General features: G+C 37.7%; 2 protein-coding genes and 1 long non-coding RNA gene across 3 annotated transcripts; 1 reads left to right on the top strand and 2 right to left on the bottom strand.

The window, feature by feature from the left end:
• Nucleotides 1–4,580: 4,580 nt before the first annotated feature.
• On the bottom strand, nucleotides 4,581–9,784 carry LOC149910147 (uncharacterized). Its single transcript, XM_090110732.1, has one exon. It carries the CDS (start codon nucleotides 9,201–9,203, stop codon nucleotides 7,686–7,688), a length of 1,518 nt encoding a protein of 505 aa, XP_089966858.1. The 5' UTR covers nucleotides 9,204–9,784; the 3' UTR covers nucleotides 4,581–7,685.
• Nucleotides 9,785–10,324: 540 nt separating this feature from the next.
• Nucleotides 10,325–10,840, bottom strand: LOC149910146 (activity-regulated cytoskeleton associated protein 1-like). Its single transcript, XM_090109072.1, has one exon. The coding sequence runs from the start codon at nucleotides 10,838–10,840 to the stop codon at nucleotides 10,325–10,327; it is 516 nt and encodes a 171-aa protein (XP_089965198.1).
• Nucleotides 10,841–11,983: 1,143 nt separating this feature from the next.
• Nucleotides 11,984–14,044, top strand: LOC149910145 (uncharacterized). The gene is made up of 3 exons (XR_016457255.1): nucleotides 11,984–12,585; nucleotides 12,984–13,120; nucleotides 13,831–14,044. It is a non-coding gene; the product is annotated as an uncharacterized LOC149910145 (long non-coding RNA).
• The last annotated feature ends 1,706 nt before the right edge of the window (nucleotides 14,045–15,750 follow it).

Below are 15,750 nucleotides of genomic sequence, written 5' to 3'. Positions count from 1 at the left end.
ATAACTAGCTGTCCCGGCGAACTTTGTACCGCCCTGTCAATGAATGTTGTGTTACCTTTTAGCTGAACTAATTTAGGCTTTGATTAAGTAATACAATGATACAAAATAAATATTTATATGGATTGATATGTAATAGTATTTTAATTTATTACTTCAAACACGTCTCAGAGAAAAATGATTGAATTTTAATAAGTTGTGCAGCATGCATTAACTCTTTTCATTCTTTAACTGTTATCGACCACGCCATCGTTTCGTTTCACTTTAGTAGTGATAATAATTCTACCATTATCATTAGGCGATCGACGCTGAGACAGTGAGTAACCAAAGTTGCCTGTGATGGTCTCTGCCATCAATTTTCGTGGATACCTTTTGGTACACTCGCTGTCAACTATGCATGGTGTTTGTTGGTTGATGGTTTCACACGGTCCATGAATCATATTCGTGATAACAACGACATGTCGGTCTGGATCGGTTTCAGGATTAGCAATCCCCGCACACTCGTATATTTTATTCTTTTGACTAACCAAATTAAAATGTGTGCATGCTGCAAGCCAGATTTTCGTCATTCGATTGAATACATCCATTGAAGCAACAGTTGAATAATTTTCATCCATTTCGGATTACATATAAATGTAATGAATAGATCTGGCCGACCATAATAACGAACATATTATTATGTCATTGCATCTTGCACATATTCACTTGGGCTATTCTACCTGTGTATGCCGCCGGTAAAATAATCAACGCCCAACATTTTCTGCATCTTCTTCTCTGTGCTAATTGCATCGCGTAAATGGATGTAATCTTCAAAACGCAACTTAACCGAATGAGTCAGGGCCTCCGTTTCAATTTTAACGTTAGGGCCGGCGCCCACTGCCGGCACGGCGTGGCATGGCAGGGCAGAGGATTTTATTACTAATGAAGTTATTTTGAATCTTATTTCAATCAGTTTAGAATTCAAGTTACTTTATTTCGATGCCACGATGCCGCGACGTATCGCAGGATGCTGCAGCATGACGCGGCACGCCGCAGGATGCGGCGGCATGACGTGTCTTGCTTTGGGGTCGAGGAATTATGATTGCTAGCTAGTTGAAATAAGGTTGAAACTTATGCAGCATTAGTGGGGCTTTTAGCAGGATGCCACGGCATGCCGCGGGATGCCATTGCACGCCGCGGGATGCTCTGCCGTGCCATGCCGTGCCGTGCCGGCAGTGGGCGCCGGCCCTTATAATATTATTTCAACGCAATATTGTTGAAGCAGTCGACGAAATCGCGACAAATAATTGTCAGAATTTTTACATTTTTATAATAGATTTTTTTTTTAAATAATTAATCGAACTATCCTTCTTGGTTAGTTTCCTCACCGAAAATACCTTATCAATTTCTGAAAGCACGCGTAAATACAAATATTTGAGGAATTTTAATGTATATTTGTATAATAATTGCACTTTTCAATAATTGATTTAAAAAAATACAGACAATAGTTTATTCACCCTTTTTACTTTTTAATTATTTTACACAAAATACATTTTTGAACGCATGAATGTCAAACAATATTTTCCGTATTTGACAGGATTGACAACTAATGATTGACATGTACGAAAATCAAAATTATATTATAGTAAACCGTAGTCATGTAGCCACCCGCGTCTTACCCACAAGGGCCTCTCGCGGACGCTTGCCTACCAGATTCACCTCACCTCCCGCGCCCCTCTGTAACGGTCGGCGCGTCTGCCGCACGTGCAGCAGGGACGCTTGCCAATAAGGTTAACCTCACCTCCCGCGCCCCTCTGTAACGGCCGGCGCGTCTCCCGCACGTGCAGCCGTTAGTTTAGTCGAGGATAAACCGCGAACGCGAAGCTACGCCTAACTTTAACGTTTCCCGCGCAAACCCTAATTTGATCTTGTGTGCATTCTCATAATATAGTGTATTGTGACCTTGTGTGGAAAGGCGACCACTGATCCACAACCTTTGTACAAGTATTTTATTAGTAAAGAACTGACATCCACCCCTGAGTTATCATTTCTGCCTGCTGGCAGTGGCGTACCCCATACCTGTGACGACCTATGTCTATATATATATACAGTGGCACCAAGTTCTGTGTCACACCCAAGACTGACATACATTGACGCATGACTGCCGAAATGAACTGAACTCCGTTGTCGGATATGATCCGACGAGGCAACCCAAACCGCATGAAGAATTCTTCGATGAGGACACGTGCGCAGGCTTCAGCTGTAGCATCCTTAAGTGCGTATAGTTCTACCCATCTTGTGGCCGTGTCTTCAACGAGGAATATCCACCGTTCCCCTTCCTCTCCTTCCGGTAATGGGCCGAATAGATCTATGGCCAACACCTCGTTACGTTGATTCATGACGGGCGTCTGGAGGAGGCCTGGAGGCTTGTTATTGGTGGCCTTGTATCGTTGGCATTGAACGCAGGCTTTCACGTAGTCGGCTATTATCCTGCGCATTCCTGTGAAGAAGTATAGCTGTGATACTTTCTTGTAAGTATTGTCAATACCAGGATGCCCTGCTACTGCAGAGTCATGACATTGCTTCAAGATGTCTTGCTGTTGACCAGCTGGAACTACAAGTTGTGGTGATTCACTGTCCGAGTCGGGGTTATACCGGTACAGCACTCCTTGATCCATCATATATCCCCGCTCTGTCCATCGCTGGGCTGCGACTTCATCGGTGGCTTCGAGCTCCTTGACAATCTTCTCCAGTTCTGGATCTGCCAGCTGTTCCTGTCTCAACAGATCCGGTTTCTTCACAGGTACGTCTATTATTACAGAGCAAATGCCGCATTGATCGCGGGTTTCTCCTGTGCAGATCGGCCTACTTAGTGTGTCGGCCACAACATTTGCTTTACCTGGAGTATACTGGAATTGTATATCAAACGACTGGAGTTTGAGAGCCCACCGCACTAGCCGACCGGTTGGTGATTTTAAGGTCAGCAGCCAGCGGAGTGGTTGGTGATCACTTCCAATAATAACGGGTTGCCCATCGAGGTATGATCTAAAACGTTCGACTGCCCATACCACCGCCAGAGCTTCACGCTCGGTGGTAGAGTAGTTTCGTTCCGCTGAGGTAAGGAGTCGACTCGCGTACTCAATTGGTCTTTCCTCTTTTAACTCCCCCTGAAGTAACACAGCTCCTAAAGCGTAATTACTGGCATCCGTTCGTAATATAAAAGGCCGACTAAAATCAGCTTGGATCAAAATTGGGGCTGAAGTCAGCAACCGCTTGAGCTCATTGAAAGCTTGTAATTGAGCTTCACCCCAAGTCCATGGTTGTTTCTTTCGTGTCAAACGCGTTAACGGTTCAGCCACTTGGGAAAAGTTAGGAATGAATTTCCTAAACCACGAGCACGTTTGAAGGAAAGTTCTCATATGCTTGAGATTTGCCGGTTCCTTCATTTCGAGTACAGCGCTAACCTTATCATTGTCGATGGATACGCCTTCCTGTGTGATTATGTGTCCAAGGTACTTTACTCTCTCCCTTGCAAAAACACATTTCTCTCTATTTACATGGAGGTTATATTCAGTCAAGCGCTCGAAAACTGCCTCGAGGTCTTGCCTGAGGTGCTGTTGGAATCCACTTGAGATTATCAGGAGGTCATCCAAGTAGGCTAACAGGACTACGTCCTTTAAAGATGCGCAGGAGCGGAGGCGGTCGATCAGCCGCTGGAATGTGGCCGGCGCGTTCTTGAGGCCGAAAGGCATGCGCTTAAAGCGATATATGCCGAGCGGAGATATGAAGGCTGTCTTATCCCTGTCTTCTACCCGCACGCTTACTTGCCAGTAACCAGATCTGAGGTCCAGCGTGCTCATGAAGCAGTTCCTTTTTGTTGATTGCAGGAGCTCATCAATTAGTGGCATGGGGTACGTGTCCGACTTGGTAACAGCGTTCAGGCGCCTGTAATCTACACAGAACCTGACGCCGCCACGAGCCTTAGGTATCATCAACGCTGGAGCGCACCATGCGGACTCGCACTCTTCAATTATATCTTCCTGCAGCATTTTCTCAATTTCTTTTTTCATCACCTCTTTCTTCGCGGGATTCAAACGGTATGGGGGCACTGCTATCGGTGGGTGTTCACCTGTATCTATACGGTGCTCCGCGAAAGGCGTAGGAGCTCCCCCTAGACGGAAAATGTGCGCGTGCTTAACGAGGATCTGAGCGAGTTCGTCTCGTTCTGCCGACTCCAGCTGAGTACCCTCGTCATCCCGGAGAACATCTGTAGAGGCACAAGTAGTGCCACGCGAAGTTGGTTCAAAAAATAGCGTATGTTTAACGTGATGATCGTTGTCAAAATACCATAATTCCTTGGAGAAATTAATAACGACACCCATAGCCCTAAGAAAATCTATACCGAGTAATGTCTCGTTGTCGCCGGACTCGGGGAAAATGAGAAATGGTATTGTGATGATAACGTGTTCCAACCGCACCTGCAACGTGGTAGTGAGAACGTTCATTTCACGTGCGTGGCCATCGGCGAGTTTAATTTGCCTCGTCGAGGGCGTGAGCGGGTGGCCTTTGCGTAGAAGGAGAGCATATAGTGTGTAAACTCAAACTCAAACTCAAACATTTATTTATTCAATTAGACTTCTTCTAGAAGCACTTTTGAAACGTCATTAAGTACATGTTTTTAACATTACCACCGATTCGGAAAGCAGTATCTACGGAGAAGAATCGGCAAGAAACTCCATAGTTGCTCTTTTAAATCATGTCAGATTTACAATTTTACAAATTACATAATATGTAATATCATAATATATTATCATAATATACCAAAGAACTGTCCTGTGGTTTTTACGCGACAACCCTCCATGGGTTTTTATCTTCCATATATTCCTTAATACTGTAATAGGCTCTCTTGACAAGTACATTTTTTATATAAGATTTAAATGTAGAACTATTAAACTCTTTAATATTATGAGGAATTCTGTTGTAAAAGCGTATACCTTGGCCCATAAATGAATTTTTAACTTTAGCTAGCCGGAATAATGGCATTTCAATTTTATTTCTGTTTCTTGTGTCATAACAATGTCTATCTCCTACTTTTGTGTGTAAGTAAGCGTTATTATGTACATATAAAATATTATTAAATATATACTGCGACGGTACAGTAAGGATACCAGTATTCTTAAAGAGATCTCTTAGTGAGTCTCGAGCACGCAAATTATATACAGAGCGTATGGCTCTTTTCTGTAATATGAATATAGTTTCTATATCTGCAGCCCTGCCCCATAGCAGGATTCCATAGGACATTATGCTGTGAAAGTAGCTAAAGTAAACCAATCTAGCCGTTTCTTCATCGGTGAGATGCCTTATTCTTCTAACTGCATATGCAGCTGAGCTGAGCTTAGCAGCGGTGGTGGCAACATGGGCCCCCCATTGAAGCTTCTCATCTAATGTCAAACCAAGAAAAACAGTCGATTCCACAGGGTATAATACCTCCCCGTTTAAAATAATATTCCTTTGCACCTTTTTTACATTTGGGAGGATAAATTCTACACAATTTGTTTTTTTTGTATTTAATAGTAAATTATTAGCATTAAACCAATCGGATATGCGTAAAAGAGCAGAGTTTACTTCGTCAACATTTGTGTCATGTCTATCCACATTAAAAATTAATGAGGTGTCATCTGCAAACAGTACTATTTCACACATATCCTGCAAATAATAAGGTAGGTCATTAATATACACTAAGAACAAAAACGGTCCTAAGATAGATCCCTGCGGAACACCTATGTTAATCGGCGCACCGCGAGATTTCTCTCCATTAACGACAACGGTTAGTACCCTGTTCTGAAGATATGAAGCTATGAGATCCTGAGCTAAACCTTTGATACCATAAAAATTTAGTTTCCGTAATAGAGTGGAATGTTCTACACAGTCGAAAGCCTTAGAAAGGTCGCAGAATATCCCCAAAGCATTCTTTGAATTTTCCCATGCTTTGTATATATGTGATAAAAGAGCTACTCCGGCATCAGTGGTAGAGCGCCCCTTTGTGAAACCATACTGTTTGGCGTGCAGTAAACCATTTGATGCAAAATGACTATTTAATTGGTTTAAAATTAGTTTCTCGAAGACTTTGCTCAAAGTTGGTAATATGGAAATTGGCCTATAGTTATTACTGTCTTCTTGGTCACCACTTTTAAATAAAGGAATAACTTTGCTAAACTTTAGTAAATCAGGGAAAATACCACAGTCGCAACACTGATTAAATATAAACGCTAGTTGATTGGCAATGTTTTCTATGATATTATTTACTAAATTTACAGACATACCCCAGAGATCACATGTTTTTTTTAAATTTAATGTTTTAAAAGTTTTAACAATTTCATCAGCAGTCACGTGTCGCAATTCAAATAATTTGTTACACTCAGCAACGTGATCCCTCAATAAAGACTCTGCAAGCGCTGAAGACGAATTTAAATTCTTAGTTAAACTAGCAGGGACACTACTAAAGAAATCTTCAAAAGCAAGCGCAACATCAGCACTTTTGTCAATGACCCTACCAGAGTTGACAAGTTTTATGGTACTATCGTTTGATCGGATTTTGCCCAATTCACCATTAATAATTGTCCAAACCGTTTTAACTTTATTGTCAGAGTTGCGTATTTTGTCTCTGATATACAAACTCTTGGCGGTGAAACAAACTTTTTTAAATGTTTTTGAATAATTTCTAACATAACTAAGAAATGATAAGTCTTTGTTATATTGTTTCATACCATATAACTCGTAAAGAACGTTCCTGCATCTGTGTATACTAGGAGTTGCCCATTGGCTGAATGGTAAATCCTTGGTAATAGTTAAAGATTTAATTTTAAATATTTTTTCATATTCACTATGAATGAACTTAAAAAGATTTGTAAACATTTCACAAGGATTTTTATGAAAGGATTGATTATTCAGGTCAGGTAGTTTATTATCAATATTATTTCTAAATGTATGAATGCCTTTTCTAGTTATAGGCCTAACATTAATTCTTTTAAATGTAGGTATGCAATCCCATTCAAAAACTACTTTCTGGCCACAGTGATCCGAAGTTAGCGTGTTGAGAATATATTTTTCTAAACATTTGCAATCACAGTATATATTATCAATACAAGTTGCAGAAGTAGGTGTTATTCGTGTAGGCTCATCAAAAAGTTTATACAGATTAAATGAATGAAACAAATTAACTATTCGTGTTGCCGTTTGTGTGTGTGAAAGTAAATCAATATTAAAATCACCACATACTATTACCTTCTTTTTACTCCTGCCTAAACGCTTTAATATTTCTTCCATGACTGTCTCAAACAAATTATAGTCACTGGAAGGAGGTCTGTATACGCAAACAATAATGTAACGCTCAAGCTCAACACAGGACAGTTCAATGGTGCGTTCTACAGAAAGGCTAACAATGTCAGTTCGTTCCTTGCATTTTAAACTATTGTGTACAAAAATAAGAGAACCTCCATGAATAGCATTTGTCCTAAAGTATATACTTTTTAATTTATAATTATCAATATTTATTAACAACTGACATTGTTTAAGCCAATGTTCTGTTACACAAAATATTTTAATTCTATTATGATTTAAAAATAATTCTATTTCTAATAATTTGCTAGCCAAGCCTTGAATATTTTGATGTACAATGGAAAAAGGCTGCTTAGCTGTTGTCTTACATACTAGTTTAAATCTAGCTTAGGGCTAGTTTGTCTATCAACACTTAACCTAGGTTGATGTATATAATTACTACTACATAAAATTATAGTAGATCGATGGTCTGCTACTGAACATGTATCAGACTGGTTAATAATTTTATATGCTATTAACATAGCAAGTTCTCTCTTATATCTAGATGGCAGATACACTGTATTCTTTGTCAAACAAAAAGATTTTATACAAGAATTTATGTCAAAATATATAAATGCATCACTATGATGATTTGTTAAATTATATAATTTTAAATTGATATTATAGATAAACTTGTTTTGATTTTGTGTCAAACCAGGCAAATATGGCAATGTACACAACATAAATTTGCATTTTGTCTCACTACTAATTTTCAACATTTTTTGAAATCCTATATCAATGTCATGTTTTTTTAAATTAAAACTATCTCCGTATAATATAATAACAATACTATTTTCCTTAAAACTAAAATTATCTAACGAATTCATGATATATGTAAATGAACTATTAGGAGTGCAAAAATTGGTTACTTTATGCCCTAAGTTGTTAAGCAAAGCGCCAAATCCCTGACCTATATTATCTGACAACACAACAATTTCCTGCATGGAAAGATGTTTTGTTTTACTAGATGAAATTGTTGCCGTTGGTTGGATACTATGCATGTCAGTGCAGTCAATGGTCTTATGGGGCGACGGTTGCTCATTGTCACTTATGGAACACTGACATACATAATTATTGGTCATAGACTCGAAGCGATCCATATTTTCATTGCTTAACTTTATTAAGTAATCTGCCTCTTTTATGTGTTCAGTAATTTGTAACTGGGCAGCAGAATATTCTTGTTTGAGGTCATGTAATGAATCATTTAATGAGTCTATTTTCTCCTGAAGTTCAGTAGTTTCTACTTCATACATCATTTTATAATGTTCTAAGTCCCTATGATATCTATCTAACTCTTTCAAAAGGCTTTTATTTTTATTTTGCAATTGTGCTACATTTTTTAATGAAAACCTATTTCTAATAACTAATTTAGTGCGTTTAATAAACCTACTTAATTTGAGATATTTTTTTAATTTATTGTGTGAATTTAACTTGATTTTTCTATTGTTTTCAAAGCCACTTAACTGTCCACATTCAAGCAGTTCACCAAAAAGACTGATCGATGAAGTGCATAGCCGCTTGGAGTTATCCTCCTGAACCTCCATTAAACTGCATTCCAGTTCAACGATACGACTGAGAGCCTTCTCGTGGTCATTGGAACACTGTTGGAAGCTGTCAACAAGGTCTTGAAGGGCTGTGCATTTGTTTTGGCTGTCCATATATTGAGTGTGGAGTTCAGCTAGCTCGGCCTTCAGACTAGTATTCTTGTTTATTATTTGCTGGATTTCTACCTCGTGTTCCTCTCTCTCCAGCAAGAGTTGTTCACACAGGGATTGAGAAGCCTTTAAATCCTGTAGTGTGGCCTTTAGTTTGTTTTCCATATCTTTGGCCACTGCCTTGCGGGTCAGCATGTTGTAATTTTAGTTGCTGAAACAGGTGAAATAGATGTTAAAAAGTGTATATAATAATATGATACAATTAAAACAATTTTGCTTGTGTTAGATAGGCTTAATATGGTTTAATTATAAGAAAAGAGTAGATAGTGAATGGATAAGATATAGGTTTTGTATTAGAACTGAAGTATATTTTGTCTGGAGCTATTAGTTTTTGTCCTCTAAATTGCTTCCAACTTGTCAAGCAAAGTGAGACGATAACTATGCGCTCATGTATTTATTGTGACGTTACTCATAAAATATGAGCAGTGTTATATTAGTTTAAATGAATGTGAATGTTGTGTGTATCTATAAATAAGATATATTAAAACTAGTACTCCCCTGGTTTTATCCAAGAAGAAATTCGAATTTGAATTTCCGTTGCCGTTGACATCCACGTTATACAAAACGCAGCTTCAGTCACGTAATTATACGTATTTCACATTAAATAACACTTGTACGTTGATAAGATAGTTAACTATTACTAATTTATACTGTTTTTACAAGTAATTATTGAATTTAATATTATTTTTGAATTTAAAACTAAGGAGCTGATATTCACTCCAACCGGCAATACAGTGTTTCGCGGCAGTATCAATTAAAGCTGTACCATTTACTCCCAAAATCTCGATTTTGAAAATGGGACGTAAGTCGCGACGTTTGACGGGCCTATCGCCGACGCTACATGCCAACAAGTCGTCATCGTCCTTAACACGCACATAATTATCATCATAACAATATATTAAATTCACATCATCAGTAACGTTACTGTTTCTTTCATCCGTTGATTTTTGCGAAAAATCTGACTTATTACAGGTTTTATATTTTGAACATTTATTACATATAAAATCCGACTTAATACACTTTTGGTTAATATGTGAACCAATCGGATGAGCATCGTGATCATGATTGTTGTATGTATCGTTCGCGAATAAAATGTCCGATTGACAGAACTCATTTTCATAAGGAATACCGGTCAGCATTTCACTATTAAAATAGTCATTGTTCACTGTATTTAACGAACGATTTTGAAAGTCACGATCGCGCACGGGTAATTCGAGACTATAGAACTTTTCCGATTTATTTACGTAATTTACGTATTACGAGTCTTCAATATTTCTCGCGTGTTTAAGTAATTCGGCGAATGTCGTAAACTCCTCTCTGCGGAGTCGTTTTCTTATACGAATGTTTAACAGGCCGTATATCATATCTAGTTTCACTTTTTCAGTTAAGTCACTCGGTGGCAACCTTGCCAACAAGGCGCGAGCTTTCGCCACGAACACGTCTGTATTTTCTTTCCCTTGTTCGTTTTCGAACAAGTCGCGGTATATTCTGTGGGGCGGCCGTCGGTCGCCGTAAGCGCTTCTTAAGTTAAATACGACCTCGTCCCACGTAGATATTTGACTCTTAATGCCCTGCCACCAGGTGGCCGCATCATACGTCAACAACATTGACATTCCTTTAATTGCATTGGTATCAGCCACGTTGGCGCACTCTTTGTAGCTTTCCACTGCGTCTATGAATCCTTCTATCGATTCGTTCGGTGCGCCGCTAAATACCGCCTTACACCGCGCAAAATTACCGTTTTCGGCCGTCGGCGCGGGAGTCGAGGTCATTGCGCGGTTTCCCATAATACTATCCAGGATTTCTTTTATCGCATTTGTTTGTGTTCTCTGAAGACCTTCCAGGAGCATGGAAACACTGTTGTTGTTGTCTGGTACGCGTCATTATTATTAACTGAAATAACGGATAGTTCGTACGAATTCAACTACACAACACGAATCGTTTAACCACTAATCCACCCACTGTTACGCCAGATATAGACATAGGTCGTCACAGGTATGGGGTACGCCACTGCCAGCAGGCAGAAATGATAACTCAGGGGTGGATGTCAGTTCTTTACTAATAAAATACTTGTACAAAGGTTGTGGATCAGTGGTCGCCTTTCCACACAAGGTCACAATACACTATATTATGAGAATGCACACAAGATCAAATTAGGGTTTGCGCGGGAAACGTTAAAGTTAGGCGTAGCTTCGCGTTCGCGGTTTATCCTCGACTAAACTAACGGCTGCACGTGCGGGAGACGCGCCGGCCGTTACAGAGGGGCGCGGGAGGTGAGGTGAACCTTATTGGCAAGCGTCCCTGCTGCACGTGCGGCAGACGCGCCGACCGTTACAGAGGGGCGCGGGAGGTGAGGTGAATCTGGTAGGCAAGCGTCCGCGAGAGGCCCTTGTGGGTAAGACGCGGGTGGCTACATGACTACGGTTTACTATAATATTTATATTTTCAAATTTAAATACACGATGTTATGAGCAAATTTGATATTATGTTGTCGATTCAAAAGTCTTGTTTTAATGCGTTCTTCAATTCGAGTGGAACTGAGAGTACAAATACCGTCAAATGTTTGACAGAAAGTAAATGGTCAACTTTATATGGGAAAATGGAATTGTCGTCTTACTATACCTATCTTACTCGCAATAATTATTCGAATTTTTCTCACCTTTTAAGCGCGTCACACACGGTGAAGATACTATAATATTTTATCTTAAGATACTGTTATATTTTATATTACAGTATCTTAACGCATCCTGATACCGGATGCGTTAAGATACTGTAATATAAAATATAACAGTATCTTAAGATAAAATATTATAGTATCTTCACCGTGTGTGACGCGCTTTAAACCTTCCCTAGACCTCCACGAATAATTCAAGACCAAGATAAGATAAATCCGTTCAGCCGTTCTCGAGTTTAAGGCGAAATGAGACCCAAAACAGACGTTTCGAGTGCACGGAGAATTAATTTTTTTCTTCAAAAACTTTGAATTTGATTTTTTTTATTTATCGATTTATTTAATTGAAGAGTTTGTTTAGTGACGTTTGGGAACCGAAACACGATTGGCAAAATTTGCCTCGATAGAAAAACGTTGTGAAGTTGCCCAAAAATTAAACAATCAATCAATTTCATTTGGACAATAGTAAAGTAATATCAATGAAACTTTATCCACATCCACTTCCATTCAATTCTTGAGGGACGTACGGGATTAGATTTTTCAATTAATACATCAGTAATTAAAAAAAAATATATTTATAAACTATGAGCAAAAAATTGCGCGCAGGCCGGTCGCTTCCGCCGTTCCGCCTCCTGTTAGTCGACGCCAACGCGTCTTAGAGAGCAGTCCTGTACAACTTTTTCGCGCGGTGCCGTTGTCTACTCGCATACGTGATTTAGTGTTAGTGTTACTAAAGTTTTTCATAAACATGGTGAATTTTGGTGGCCAAAACATTGATGGTGAGAACATTAGGAAGAAAATGTTGCGAAGGCAGATGAAGAAACTATAGTTATTAAATCTAAATAGGTAAGTTTAATGTTTATCATGCTTATTTATATTTATTATGTCTTTCGGTCGCTACAAGTCTAAAGATTTCAACTTCAAATATTTTGATTACTAGGTATATGTTTACAAGTCTAAATTGAGAAACGCATAAATGAAAATCTGATGGTTATTTTTATTTGTAATAAGTAATATTATTTTAGTCATATTTTGAGATTTCATTACCTATTTATGATTTTTGTATTAGTACATATATGTTTACAAAGTCTGAATTTAGCAACGCACAATTCAAGATTTTATAATTTTATGCACTCTGTCTTTATTTTTATTTATAATTTTATTATTGGTATAAATAGGTAATGTTTTAGTTGTTTTTTGAGATTTCATTTTCCAATAAATATACTACTGTTTATTTCTAATAGCGAAGTGCGACCACGAAAAATCCGATGTGCAGCTTGCAAGCCAGGACGCAATAAAGACACGTTGGTCTTTTAGACCAACCATGATTACCAGAAACTGATGTGGATCTTCAGACAGTTTCACATAGTACTTTTTTTGTGTAAGTTTATTCTTATGTCATTTATTTATAAGTCATAAGATTGAAGATAGTGGAATATTTCAGACTAGTGTAAGTTATCACTGACGGGTAGGTAATTACCAGTGAGATCAGAAACAATTTTTATTTCAACCCTATTGCGTATAACTTTTTTTTTTATTATTATTATTGTATTATAACTATTGTCTGAGGTCTTTCACTGCACCGGTAATTGTAATTTTTTTACTTATTAGATATCATGCTATTTTAGGCTTATTGCTGATCTACTAACAATTCTATACACATGTGAGCAATCCCAAGACAATGCATAAGAATAATTACTTATAAATTTTATATAAAAAATATTTGAAAAATTTGTAGTTATGTAACTATGATGCCGACAATCGACTTTTTTACGAGCTAGGACAATAGAGCGATAAACGAACGGACACAGCTGCGAAATTTTTTACTAATTTTTATAAAAGCACTTGTTATAATAATTGCGGTCAACCGTAAAATTTTTCAAACAAAAGAACGATTTTCTCAGAAAGTTTGCTATGTATGACGCCGACAATCGAGTTTATTACGGCTAGGATAATAAAGCGACAAAGGAACGTACACAGCTGTGCAATTTTTTCTAGTTTTGATGACAGTATCTTTATAATAATCGTGGTATTATAAGAGGTATTATCAATTAATTTTTCTCATATTATAACTTATTATGGTTGTTTCAGCACCTCAATGCACAAGGATAGCTCAAAGTAACGGGCAAGAGACATTTATTTACGGAACAAGGTGAAGAAGTCGTATCAAGAAGATAAACATTGGAACAATAAAATGGTAACAAAACCATATATCAAAATGTCGGATATATTTATTCAAAAATAATCAAAATTGTAAATAATATTTTTTGTCTATTATTGTTTTTTTTTTCAATAAATATGATATAAAAACAAAAACCCATTTTTTTTTAATCTTTTAAAACCGATAATAATGTAAAAAAGAAACGTAAATAGCATTATTCTATTATGTATTTTTAATACTTATCATATTGTACGTAAAGTCCCCATGTCGAAAAACTATAAAATTTGTTTACAAAGATTTGCAAATAAGCTAGTAACGTAGGTAGCGACAATTCTAACAATAACAAATAATTACATCATAAAATAATTTAGTTAAAACAAGCTCACTTTTTGTAACCAGATTTGTGCCAATTAAAAATCGACCTTCGTGCAAAGGAACAAAGGTCGATTTTTATAGTTCGATGGGCCCGGCAACGAAAAGACGTTGCCGGATCGCTTTACTCAGCTTTAACCGCGCGAATATAAGAATATAATGGTACGGGAGCCAGTTGCAAACTTGGTTAATTATTTAGTCTCAAGAGATAATTCGTCAGACGCCTCAGAGTATAGTATTATAAAGCCTCGTGAACGTCAGCTGGCGCTCGGATGGGGGGGTGAGCGGTTGTAGCCTCCCACGCACGTAGGAATAAAAATGCATTCATTCATTCATTTCCTCTCAGCTAAAAATTTGTCAAATTGTAGCTAACCCAATATCTCAACGAAAAAAAATAATCAGCTGGTTACAACATGGTGTATTATACGTCAGCTGGTGTCTCGAACATGAAAGAAAAAAATTTATTTTCCGTGATTTCCTCTCAAACAAAAATTTACCTGATGATAGCTTATATGTAACTGTGGATAAATATATAGGTCAGCTGGCTGTATCTTGGTGGAAAAACCGTCAGCTGATACGGGAGGCTACAACCGCTCTTCCCCCCAACCGAGCTCCAGCTGACGTTCACGAGGCTTCATAATACTATACTTTGATGCATTTTACTAATTACCGCTTGAGAGGAACTTGGTCATAAAATTTGTTCCTGGCTCCCGTACCATAAGTAAAGTTCATTGAACCTCCGTTAGTTCCGTATGTTTCCGTCATCTATTCAGTTGTATGGCGTGGCGAGGGGATTTTTGTGAAGCGTCCCGCGCGCTCTTATGCTCCACCCAGGGGGCGTAGCCCAAAAGGTGCACAAGCATGATTGTATTTCGCCTTAAGCGAGACTAACGAACAGCAATTCATTTTTATATATATAGATTATTATTATTTAATAATATAAAATATTATTCTCGACATTCAATAAATCATTTAAATTGTTCAAAAAAACAAAATATTCTATAATTGAAAATACCGATCTCATTGCATTACCTTCAAAAGTATTTTAATGTTCATAGATAATTTAATTTCACCCCATTTTCCTTTGAACACCCCTAAGCCTGTTTCTCTAAAGAACTTCCGGAAAGTGTCTACTATTTTTCCTAAGTTTAATTGACTTTGTAACGACGTTGCGGTGGTCTACGTCTAACACCTTCAGAATATACAATTTCTTTAACAGAAAAGGGAATTATATTACCGTTTTGAAGTTCTTTCCCGATCTATCCTGAGCTGACTATAGCTATAACTTTTAAGATCTACATAATATATTTGACTCATTTTATTCTGATATTGAAAAAATCCTTAGCGTCGTATGCATCCTATTAATATTATAAATGTGAAAGTTTGTATGGATGTTTGTTACACTTTCACGCAAAAACTACTGAACCGATTACAATGAATTTTAGCACACATATAGAGGGTAACTTGGATTAACACAT

Source organism: Colias eurytheme, chromosome 2 (assembly GCF_061535395.1).
Source record: "Colias eurytheme isolate Ceu_HAF_F1 chromosome 2, ilColEury1 Martin Lab GWU primary, whole genome shotgun sequence".
Classification (NCBI taxonomy): Eukaryota; Metazoa; Arthropoda; class Insecta; order Lepidoptera; family Pieridae; genus Colias; species Colias eurytheme.
Note: the sequence above shows the minus strand (reverse complement) of the source record. Positions and strands in the feature narration are given on the sequence as shown.

What these genes read in the sequence shown, in the direction of transcription:
- LOC149910147 (XM_090110732.1), bottom strand. Translation starts at nt 9,203, where the DNA reads ATGCTGACCCGCAAGGCAGTGGCCAAAGATATGGAAAACAAACTAAAG.
- LOC149910146 (XM_090109072.1), bottom strand. Translation starts at nt 10,840, where the DNA reads ATGACCTCGACTCCCGCGCCGACGGCCGAAAACGGTAATTTTGCGCGG.